Source organism: Cynara cardunculus (assembly GCF_001531365.2).
Source record: "Cynara cardunculus var. scolymus isolate 2C chromosome LG 13, CcrdV1, whole genome shotgun sequence".
Lineage (NCBI taxonomy): Eukaryota > Viridiplantae > Streptophyta > Magnoliopsida > Asterales > Asteraceae > Cynara > Cynara cardunculus.
In genome coordinates, this window is record NC_037540.1 from 1,019,353 (window position 1) to 1,032,999 (window position 13,647).

General features: G+C 29.0%; 1 protein-coding gene across 1 annotated transcript; it reads left to right on the forward strand.

The window, feature by feature from the left end:
• Positions 1-12,386: 12,386 nt before the first annotated feature.
• Positions 12,387-13,442, forward strand: LOC112524133 (ethylene-responsive transcription factor ESR1-like). The gene has a single exon (XM_025133801.1). The coding sequence runs from the start codon at positions 12,387-12,389 to the stop codon at positions 13,440-13,442; it is 1,056 nt and encodes a 351-aa protein (XP_024989569.1).
• Positions 13,443-13,647: the final 205 nt, after the last annotated feature.

Genomic DNA, 13,647 nt, shown 5'->3' on the forward strand with positions numbered 1-13,647 from the left:
TTTAAGTTTAATAATGAAATAATTTATTTTTGGTTTAATAATATAATCATTTTATAAAGATAATAATTATTTATTTTGTTAGAACTCGATAATTATTCTAATTATATTTTAGATTTTTTATATTTTAAATGAGATGTTTATCTTGTATTTAATTGTGTTTATCTGCAGTTAGTTACACGAATTCAGATGTGGGATGAAATCGGATAGGGATGAAATTGTTTAGGGATGAACGAGTTTAAGAGTTTTAAGAGTTTTAACCAAATGTTTTATAATATAGTACAGATTAATTTAAGTTTAATAATGAAATAATTTATTTTTGATTCAATAATATAACATTTTATAAAGATAATAATTATGTATTTTGTTAGAACTCAATGATTATCCTAATTATATTTTAGATTTTTTATATTTAAATTGAGATTTTATCCTGTATTTGATTGTGTTTATCTGCAGTTAGTTACACGAGTTCAGATATGGGATGAAATCGGATAAGGATGAACGAGTTTAAGAGTTTTTAAGAGTTTAAGAGTTTTAAGAGTTTTTAAGAGTTTTAGTCAAATGTTTTATAATATAGTATATATATATATATATATAATCAAACTTTATATATAATTAGCACTAGAATCAATATAATACATATCTTTTATTTTACATAATTTTACTAATATCTTTTCTTTTAGGATTTTTTTATAAAGAAACAAAACTATGAACTGTCTAAAACAAATCTAAAAAACTCGAACAAGTTAAATGAAAAAATAACAAATCAATCAGACTCCTATATATCTGGAATGGTTATAATACTATTGTTCCACTTTGTGCAATTACATGTAGAAAAATAGGGGTTTTAAGAAGGTTTTTGGTCAATGATGCAAATGAGTATATTATGACTAATATGAGCAAATTGCAAAAATATTCAACAATTATATCAAAGTAGATAACAACACAATGTTTGTTTGATGAATATAAATATTTTATGAGAATATATGTGATAACTGGATCCTGGTTATCACCTGAGGTAATTAATATGTGCTTATTTGTTAAATGTTTATATGACAACATGATAAATTATTATATTTGATCATGCTAATGTGTGAAACTATGTACATAAATAAGTATGCATCAATTATATATATGTATATATATATATATATATGCCATATGAAATGCATGTATAAGGTGGTATATATGGAGTATATGCATGGGTATATATATATATGTGTGTATATTTTATGAAGCATGCACAAAAGTGGCTACTTTAGTTAAATGGATATGTTTTCAAGGAAGTTTTTCAAATTATTTCGTCAACAACTCATGATTTTCAGGTACGACATGCGCTCAAGATTTATAGTAATTATTAAATATTGATTAGCTATAACACTAATACAATATATAAACTAATATTTTTCATTTAATGACTTTTTCTATAGGAAAATGAGTCTGTCATCAAGCAACGGATTTTCAACCATGTCACAAGTTTATTGGATTGTTCATGGTAGAAAGTAATATGTGCCTCTCTCACCAAATAATATACCGAATTGACAATAATTATCTATACATTATACTTTTATTTCTCACATGCAATAAATTACACGATTATATTATTCTTATAATAAGACAATCAAAAGCATGAATGTTAGTTTTACATCTATCAAATGTATTTCGTACCATTTCACAATTTAATAGCGTGCTCATAACAAAATATGATATCTAAACTTCTCACTTATTAATTTCTTAAATCACATATTCCATCACAACCTAAAATTATTTCACACCACATATTCATTTTGAAGGATTACTAAACAATTATATTTCATTATATTAATTATTTTGCACCAAACCATTCAACAATTACTAAAGAGATTACTTCTCAAAACTATTGTAGAGAACTTTTATGTGATGTCTTAATGTGTTGAGTTGAAATTAAGTTAACAAAAATGCTTATAAAAAATTTCAATGTATTAATTTTGCTTTATTATGTGATATGAGTTACATTTAGTTTAGTTTGTAAGAGATAACAAAAGAAAAAACTAATGTTTGAATGTGAGATTGAAATAAGGATAGAGTTAGGAGGAGACACAATAATGCATTTTTTCATATAATTAAAATAGATTGAATCAAAATCAATTAAATAAGACAAAACATCATTTCTATTAAATATTATTATTTTTTTAATATACATATATATATATATATATATATGGTGGAGTTTACATGAGACCAACTTGTTTTCGTAAGAACAATTTTTTATACTTGAAACTTCACAGCAAAATGTTGTGAAAGTTAAAACAACCGAACCTTCACAACAAAAATACTGTGAAAGTTACTTTCACAATATTTTGTTGTAAAGTTTCAAATATAAAAAAAATCGTCTCACGGGCGTTAGATGATCCCAAGTCTTATATATATATATATATATATATATATATATATATATATATATATATATATAGGGAGAGAGAGAGAGAGAAAAAAAGATTGTTTTAAATGCAACTCATCACATTTGTACAACCAATGCAACCCAATAAATTAAAATATTTATGGAAGATGAATAAGATTTATTAATTATGATCAATACTTTATATTAGGAAACAATCAAAATTTTTATGAAATTACATATTCATCAAATTAAATGGACGGTTGAGATTGAGTTGTATTGGTTGTACAAATATAAGGGTTTGTATAATAACTCACTTTTCTCTCTCTCAGAGAGAGAGAGAGAATGAGAGATCAAATGCAAACCACTTATATTTGTATAAACCGTCCAAACCATTTATATTTATACAAACCGTGCAAACCACTTTTATCAATCGATTTCATTTTTAATTTTATGAAATATTTTTCATGAAATTGTTTTATATAATATTTTTTTTTGTTGAAATTGTTTCATATATGGTTATGAAATTTTAATGAAACCGTTTCAGGTATTTCTCTAAAACTAATATAATCAAGATGATAATATTCATGATTAACACCCTCCACAATAAAAATGATTAATCAACTTCTCATAATTACAAAAAATGAACAAAATGAAAAATTATGATTGGTTGAATGAGGTTTGTACGGTTTGTACAAATAACGTGGTTTGCAAAGTAAATCTCCTATGCATGTGTGTGTGTGTGACAATATTAACGTATACTTGGGATCATGTGAGATTAAATTTGTTTTCCTGACATTTGTAAGACCATTTTTTTACACTTTAAACTTAACAGTAAAACACTATGAAAGTAACCTTCACAATGCTTTTGCTGTAATGTTCAAATTTTTTACTTTCACAATGTTTTGCTGTAAAGTTTCAAGTGAAAAAATATGGTCTCACAGATTTCACGAAAACATGTTGGTCTCACGTAAACTCAACCCTACTAACACATATTTATTATCTTGATAGATTTAAACTAGTTAACTTGCAAAAAATTAAAGAGTAAATAACGATTTTTGTCTCCACATTCTAAAAATAGTGATTTTCGTATTTATAGTTTGTAATTTATTGTTATTTTTTCGTTCATGAACAAATTTTTTTATCTTTAAGTATAAAAGACCAAAACAGTAAAAAAATGTAAATACCAAGGACCAAAACAACATTAAATTATAAATTATAAAGACGAAAATAATAATAAAATTATAAACCATAACGACGAAAACCGCAATATCTAAGCTACAAGACAATAAGCTTAATTTCCAATAAACCACATGCACAAAACAACCTAATTTACTCAAATTTAAATTTTACTGTAACTTTATATACTGTTTGACAATGACGTTTTGGTTCCATTTAAGTACTACTTCCTAACGACGTATACGGTATATCTCACACGTCTGGTTTGACCACTACACTACGAATTACCTTCAACGAAATACTCTCTAAGATATAACATCACATTATTTGGATAAAAGTTGATTACCAACAATCTCAACTGGTATTACACTGAACCCATCTCCAAAAACACCAACGTAAAGGTTCATTTTTTAGCTTAATCAACGCTGAAAGTAACAAATGAGTTTGAAATCGAACCCAAAAACATATCATGTATTTAGGCAAAAACGTCTTATTCTTTTTAACTCACTCGGTAGCTGAGTTACACATCAAATATAATAGCAGAATATTATATTTATAAGAAAATTAAATCGTAAATATATGGTGTTAAAAGACGAAATAACCCTCAGAGCATAGTCCGAGGTCAACAGAATCTTACTTTTGGTAGATTCTCTACACGAACTAAATCAGATGTATTAATTCTTTCCCTTCTCTAAATATTTTAATATTTTATTTATGTTTCATTAAATATTTAAATATTTTCTACCTCCTCACTTTCTTTTTTTCATTATTTTATTTTGTTTTTTTGCCATATTATTAAATTAAATATAAATTATGAAAAATTACAAATTATAGAAAACTAATTTCAACCATTTATCCATTTATTTTAATAAATATATGGTTTTATAAATATATTAATTATTTTTTAATATAAGATATTGATAATAATTAATAAAGTTTAATGATTTTCAATAGATATTAAATTAAAGTTTCATTATTTCCATGATTTTTTTTAAAGACATGCTATTTTATTACGCCCAACAAGAATTACAAAAAAGGGAAGAGTTTTTTTTTTTGAAAGGCAAAAAAAAGAAGGACAAGGAGGAGAGCTTCGGCATGACCATCACCTTCACCAAGCCAACCAATAAAAAACGGAAGGGATTTGATAAGCGGCAAAACGAACCCGAAACAAACGAACCCGGAAAAAGGCTAAAACGAACAAACCTACCCAAAAAGAATAGAAACAGAAGCAACAACGGCGATCACCCAATACGACAGAGGAAGCCAAGAATGTCATCATGAACTACAACCCTTGCAAAGAGTTATCATTTTCATAAATATCTTAATTGATTGGTTTGTATTATTTGTAAACTTCCATAGTTCATATATATATATATATATATATATATAGAGAGAGAGAGAGAGAGAGAGAGAGAGGAGGATTAAAATACAACAACGATCAACAACAATTGATAATTATGGAATATGGTAAAATTGATTAATTATTATCATCGCTTTAGTTAAGGAAACAATCTGAACATTATGGAACCAAATATTCATTGTGGTACTGCTAGATGGGCAGTTAAGATTAGATGAATGATTATGTGAGAATATGAGTTAAAGTGAGAAATGTAAGAATAGATTTGTACATTTGATCACTTTTAATCTCATTAAAGTTGATCTTCAATGATGTTTGATCCAAGTGTAGATAACACTGTTACCATTCTTACCAAAACTTATATTTTCATTAAAACTCAATCAACGTGTCCAAAACCACGTTAATTCCTTCGAATGTACAAAAGCAACAAAATTGTATTAATCTGAATATCAAATTGTATTACAACAAATTGTATGAGACGAGTAGATAAAAATGGATATCCAAACAAAAACATGAAATCCAAAAAGGAACTGCAGCCTTTTCAAAGTAAAGGACACAACGCATGGAAACCTAGAAAGAGAAAGCTAATAACACGTCAACCCATCCAACCAACTTGTTATATCTTTTTATTTTCATTTTACTAATCAAACCTTCTATTACTTATATATATACATATTTTGTTCAAACAAATGTGTTTATCAATAAATATTCTTTAAATATTTCAAACGAGTGGTTCACGTTAGATCTCATAATTACCATAAACTTATTAATTATTCTTTTAATAGAATCATATATATATATATATATATATATATATATATATATATTATGTATATGTATATGTATATGTAGATGTAGATGTAGATGTAGATGATATGATTTAAAGGAAGAAAGGGTGGAAACAGGAGAAGAAGAAAACACATCATAGGTTTGGTCTTTTTCGGGTATTATTTTAATTAATACCCCATGCTTTTTATTATTAAATTTACAATTTAATAATTGAAATGATATTAAAATATTAAATGGCGTTCATTGCCTACTGCTGCCTGCCTGCTGCTGCTGCTAGGAGTAGTACTGTACTACTATTAAAGCCACAGGGATAATGCCCTTCAAACCCTCGACAACATCTCTCACATCTATTTATTTCATGCTTCCTTCCCCCTTTTTAATTAATTATCATTATTAACCCTTTTCATCAATATACTTTTTTTCAATTAAAATTTCACTTTCAGGTGAAAAAAAAAAAAAAAGACTGAGGAACACCCTGATAACCATTTATTTAGACGATCTACATATATATATATATATAAACAATTTGTAACATGCACAGACATATAAAAATAGTTTCAATTACTTATATGCGTATGTACATACCGTCTTGATGAACAGTTACTAGAATCTTGGTTATTCTTTTTTCGTATTTTCCCTTGGAGTAAAAGTAGAGGGGAAAATATTAGCAATGATGAAAAAGTGGGGTCCTTAAAAGCAATAAAAGAAACTATAGTTACTGTTCGTAAAGCTGGTTACAGTCACGTACAGAGAAATAATCGATTGATGTTATACGTACTTCATTTGTACGTATTTCACCACAACTTTAACAAACATTCATTTTTGGTCCTTATAATTTAAAAATATACAAAATTTTATCAATTCAATTAATTTCCTTCAAATCCATAGCATATTAAATGGAAAAAAAACGTCACTTAGTTACATCTTCGGTCCTTAGTGAGTCCTTAAATTACTGAATTTGATGATGGGTGGGTAAATTGTGGAAAATAAGAAAGTATAGGGAACAATAGTGATAGTAGTGGTAAAGTTAAGGGGTGTTAATAGAAAAAATAGAAATAGTAGTTATTACGGGGGTGATCTGACAGGAGTATCTGAGGGTTGTCGTTAAAATCTAATTTGCTTCATGACTTTGTTTGCCGCCACCGCCATCTTCCATCGACGACTCCATTTACAAAAATTTTACACATATTATATATATATAATATATATATCTATATGATGGTAATTAGGGTAATTAAGGTGCTGCAAATAGACATATAAACCCTAATAAACCATGAGAGAGATGAAGGGACAAAGATGGCTGCTTTTTCTGACCTAGAAACACATGTAATAACTGTGTGAATTATATATGAACATGAGACAAACCCATGTGAATAGTGAAATGACACAAAGGTCGCCTCCAGGATCAACACCAGCTGCAACCTGTTAGTTAGGGTTTCTTCGATTTAAGGATATATATATATATACACACACACACACACACACATTCTTTCAATCAAAAAATAAAGAGGGGATTAATCAAGGATCGAACGATCCCTATATGTTTTGAACCATTTAGAGGTATAAAGAAGAACATTAGGGTTCTTCACCCCAGGAAAAAAAAGAAGAACATTAGGGTTCAGTGATATGAACAATTGGTGCACATTTCAAGAGACGGTGGAAATTATAATGAATTTCAAGAAACGGAGGTTCAAATGCCTATATGTAAAACAAGTGGTTGTCGTGGAATTAATCGGCTCGCATGATGAGTTGGATATCCAAGTTAATGAAAAAAAATGAATTTTTGAAAATTATGTGTTTTTGTTTTTGTATTTTTAAAAAAAAAAAATTGTTTAGGGGAAATGGGTAAATGGTACAAGTATGATAAAAGACATAATCGCTTGTAGTAAGTGATATTTTCACCATTTTTTAATCGTGATTATTTACGAAATTTACTTGGATATAATCGAAAATGCACATTTTAATGTAAAATCAAGAGGAAATTGAAACACGTGGGATTCGTTATGTTTTCTTATGTTATATTTAAGATTGGAAACCACTAATGTAGATAGTTATTAACGATTTAATTTATACAGTTAAAAGTACATACGTTTATCAAAACGGTTACCATTAGATGAGATTAAGAGAGAATTATTGCCCTGAAGTTTCAAAGGGAGATTGCATCCGAGTTATGGGTTTAGATATCGCATTATGAAACAAGGACTTCTTGTTTACCGGAATTAGTTATCAAATGTTCTCTTCCCTTCTAAAGACTTGTCTTTATAAACTAAGGTGGTGTTTCGTTTGTAGAATGTTTTTTGATGAAATGAAATCTATTAAAGAAATTTGACTTTGAAGGAATTTGAATGAAATGTTTACATGTCTGATCACCTGTTTGGTTGACAAACATTTGAATCGAATCTGTTAAGGAATTTGAATATGTCTGTTTAATTCACATAATGTAACTTTGGAGTTAAAATAAAATATTGGTAAATTACTAATAAAAATTGAAAATTTTAATTTTTTTTAAAATAAAAGCAATTTAATAAAATAATTATTTAATATGTAAAAATAATATAAAATACACAACTAAAATATAACTATAAGTCAAAGGACGTTACTAAATCGGTGGTGGTTCAGATCGACGGTGAATCAAATCGTTGGTGGTTCAGATCAGTTGTGGTCGGCGGTGGTTCATATGACAGTGGTCGGAGGTGGTTCAGATCGACGGTGGTCGACAATGGTCGTATTGGGTTTTATGAGATTAGGGTATGTTAGGTTAATGGCATATTTAGTATTATGAAAATCAATAATTCCATTTTATCAAAATACCATGTAGTTGCTAAGAAATGTTAAATTTCTTTATTTTGTGAAATTTGTATGATTTTGAATATTTCTTTCGTGAAAAATAATAGACCAGAAGATGTAATGGAATTTGGTCAATAGAATTCAACATTCCAATTCCATCAGATTCTTTAAAATCTGCGAACCAAAAGCCCCCCTAAGGTTTATCTTTCTAATGTAAAAGTTTTGGTTCACTCAATTGGTTTCTTAGGTTTGTCTTAACAATTCATAACCTAGCCTTTGATCTATGAAGTAGTTGGTGTATACCGTTTAGGTATTAGGACGTTGATCGGTTAGCGAGACCATCACAAAGGGCTCCTGCCCTGAACTCCTGACTCATCATATCTTAACCAATAAACCACATCGATCTCATCTCATGTAGAATCATGCATAACTGCACCAAAATATCTGATAACAATAAAATCATGCACCAACAAAAAATGAGGTCTTTTAATCTATGATGAAAATCAAACACCATCCTTTGATGAATAAGTGACCTGTATTATATCTTTCTTGTTTGCGCTTTAACCCAAAAATTCGTGCTGATACAGCTATATTTTTAACTGTTTTTGTTGAATTTACTCGTGTCAGAATGACGATATGCTTTGTCAATTCAAAGGAAAAAATATATAAAGAACGCTTTTAACACTTATTTGCAAACAAACTACAAATCATCATAAAATATGAAGAAGAAAAACGTACATACAAGTATCCAGAAGTCTTGACTCATTATTTATTTGACAGAAAAAAATATGTGTTGTATAAACATACAAAATTAAAATATACAAGTATTGGAAAGATGAGTGACCACTTTCTTTATTTTGCCATAATTTTTTTATCGACTTGTTTATAGTTTATATCTTATATGTCTAAGTGTCTGGTTTGATTACAATTACTTATTAAAATCTCTTGTTAAATAAGTGTGTCGATCATAGATCTACCAATAATCTTGACACATACGATGTTAGATTTGTCAGTTCTAGAAGTCATGTTAACATCATCGATCGACCTACGTTTGAAAATCATGGCATGCATTCAATATATTGTACGGAATCAGTGAAAATTATTTAATTTATAAACATATATTATAAATTGTTTTTTTTTTAAGTAGCATATATTATAAATTGTTAATGTCATTGTTTAACTATAAAATTGACTGCTAATATAATCCAAAGGGCACTTTAACCATCGACGAAATAACTCATTGGAAGTTTCTGATGATAAAAACAACCGGTATAATTTTTCAACGATGTTACTCTGTGTATCATAAAATAAGTGTACAAATTACTATTTTAATTTGTCTCATTTTTAAAAATAAAATACAAATTTTCTATTATACCCTTAATTAAAAGATGGATAAAAAATTTATTTCTCAGTCTGAATCTATAACCACCGATCAAGGATAAAATTGTCCTAAAGTCTCGAATGCAAGATGAAAAACTCCAAATATTTCGAATTTGTGTATTTTTATTTAAAAAAGATATTTGTTACAATTATTTCGTTTTAAGGTTTAAATCCTTAAATTTGGTGTAATTAAAACCCATGAACGAAAAATGTGATTAATTCCTAAAAGGATTAGATACAATTTTGGATAAATTGTATGAAAAAGTAACGTACTTTAACTTGATTTTCATTTTGGGTAACGTATTTTAAAAACTTTCATTTTGATATATATGATGTAAAGTTTTAAATATTTACGTATGCAGCTAATTGGTTGAAACATTAACTCTTTCTTCTAATAAATCACAATACATAAAAACTAATTTAAGATTAAGATATTCGTGTCAGCAAATAATATTAAGTTAAATACCACATCACTTGTCACATCAGCATAATAACCGATTAATACTTCAACCGGTTAACCTGATATTTAAATATTTAAAACTGTACATCTTAGCTAACAAATGAAAGTTTTAAAAATACTTTATCTAAAATAAAAATTAAATTAGAGTACGTTACTTTTTCATATAATTTAACTTACAATTTTTCTACAAGTTTTTTTTACTTTATTTTGTTTATAATTATTAATTGAATAAATAATGACTCCTACAACACATATATATTTAGCACAAAACCATATATTTTCTGCCTACAAAGTAGGCATAGGTGTTAATGAAAACCATTTATAATCTCATTGAAAAAGAAAACCCTAATTATTATTAACATTTACCCCCACCCCCACCCCCTCGATTCTACACACATTCTATTTTCCTCTTCTCAATAATAAAAATGACATATTTTAAAATTATGTAATTATTATATTTTTAAATGAACAAATGACATTTATACCCTTATGATAGAAACCAATATTTCTATATTATATTTAAGATAGATATAAAAATGGAAACTTACTTTTAAAAAATGGACATTTATTTTAAACAAACTAAAATAGTAATGTGAACATTTAATTTCAGACGAAGAGTAGAGGTATATATATTGAGGTGTAGAGATATATATGGATAAAAACCATGTGTCCTAAAATTTCACGTCTCGTTCATATCTCACTAATAAAATTAAGATGTATCAGATTTTTATTAAGCAGTAGTTAATGAAATTGAATATAAAATAAACTGTTTGGTTTTGTAATTATAATAGATTCATTTGTCTGTAAACCTAAATTTTCATTCCATGTTAAAATGGGAAAATAAAAATTCTTATTTTCAATTCCCCAACCAATTAAATAACCCTTGATGTATCATATTTATAGGTTTAGATGGATGATTTTCATGATTTACAATATATATTCTAATGATAACTCGTTAATTCATGAAATCTATGAGAATCAATGCATCATGAATCATTTTATATGATATTTTTCATCTATAACTAGAATTTAATGTAGTTATTAACATATTTTTGTTTCACAATACATATCTACTTTTTGTTTCACCATGTGAAACTTTTTGGCATGTTTATGTAACAAAAAATACACGTAAAAGACCTCCACATTTGTTATATGCCACCATGTATATATTTAAAACTGCAATGAAAACACAAGTTTCCCTCGTATAGCTGGTTTGCAAAGCTTTTCATTCACTTTAGACCTGAGCTCGAATCTTGTTAGTGTCATTTTCTTTATTTTTATCTTTTAAATCCAGACTTATCATATTTTTGGAAAAAAATTACAATAAAAGACTTGAACAGGAACTCACGTATGAAAATCAACAGACTAATAATGATTTTGAGAAAATATATCTCCATATTTATTTCTTAAAATAAAATAATACCGCCATTTAAAAAATTTCTTCTCGATCTCACATCTCTCATAAAGCTTTAAAGTTTAGTATTTCACCACCATTCATATGGAGCCGTTTGACAGTTGTTAAATGGTTTAGTGCAAAATGATTAAGAGACACTCATAATATGTTGTAAAATGAAATTTAATTGTTTGGTAATTATTTACAACGAAATTAAGACGCTGAATGGTTAAAATAGACCCAAGATACAAAATTATTCAGAGGGTTTTAGAACAATTAAGAGACCAATCAACTCTTTTTTTTTGCCAAACAAAATTTACTTCTTTTAGATGCTGTCTTTTAATAAAACTATTAAGATATAAACGAACAACCCTTATATTATATATATATATATATATATATATATATATAATCATTAATAATTTAAACTATAGTATCAAGCTTGATTGGAAAGCGTAGAACCAAAAGAAATCCAAGAAACAAACAACACATTAAAAGTTTCATCGCCATGCATGCACATTCTTTTCTTTAATATACTTCTCTTTATGCACAACGTACAACCCTTTTATGCATACCTTTCCTTCCATCCTCTCCTATAAATACCCCACTCGACCCTACGGTTTCCAGGTGCATATTTTCCAGCAACATTACTTCCATTTTCTTAAAAATGGAAGAAGCCATGAGAAGACTCGCCGGATTTACGGCTTCATCGGAATCTGACCTCTTCCAACCGCCCAACCCCACCGTCCAAAAACGGTGCAACACCACCACCCCCACCACCACAAACTCCGCCGCTAACAAAAGGGCTGCACTCAAAGACAGTAATGGAACCAATGGTTCCATGAGGTACCGAGGTGTTCGCCGCCGTCCTTGGGGTCGGTATGCGGCGGAGATACGTGATCCACAGTCGAAAGAACGCCGGTGGCTGGGGACCTTCGACACGGCGGAGGAAGCTGCGTGTGCCTACGACTGTGCAGCACGTGCCATGCGTGGTAGCAAAGCTAGAACCAACTTTGTTTACCCTCCTTCACCAAATGATACTCTTATCAATCCGTTCGCTTTCAATAAAAGTCAACTGCCGGCTCCGGCGACGGCGCCCTCGTCAGCTTATGACAACTTCGCCGTTCCGACGTTGCAGAGGAACACAGCTTCGTTTAACTCGCTTCTTTTTCATGACTTCTTCAACTCTGGTTCGTCTTCTTCGTACTGTAACCCTAACCCTAACCCTAACCCTAACACTAATCCTAATTTGTCATCGGGTTCTACACCGGCCATCGTTGTCCATGCTTCCAAAGGTTCCACCACGCCGTCGATCAATCAAGATGACTACAAGGAGTTTTTCCCATCGGAGCCCGATCATTCTGGCTTGTTAGATGAAGTTTTAACCGGGTTTTACCCGAAACCCAACAATCAATCCAAACCCGAACCAAAACCTAAACCTCAACCTGATCGTGATCTTACCCACGAGCTTAAAAAAACTGTCGAATCAAACCATTTTGGTTTCTTTTTCGAAAATCAGAGTGGGTTTTCAGCTGCAACAATGAACAGTCAGCAGAATCAGTTTGATTTAGATCAGGGTTTTAATGGTGGTGGAGGTTTGCCGTTTTACAGTCATCATTCTCCGGCTCCGGTGACATTTGATAGTCAAGAAAGCATCTTCCAAGATGTGTTTCAGTACCCAGATTTTGTTGGTTTGTTTGCAGCTAGACTTCAAAATGCTTGATGAATCCATGGATGGTTCTTGATGAAATCTATGTTGTTTTTGGGGTACTTGACAGAATTAACGAATTATAAGATGATCAAGTATTTGTTTTTCATGCTTAAATCAAGAAAAATTTCTGCTTAGATGGGTTTTGTAAGTTTCCTGTACTGTGGATATTGAACTAGTTATATATTCTATTTGCTCTATTTCCATGATTATGAATGGT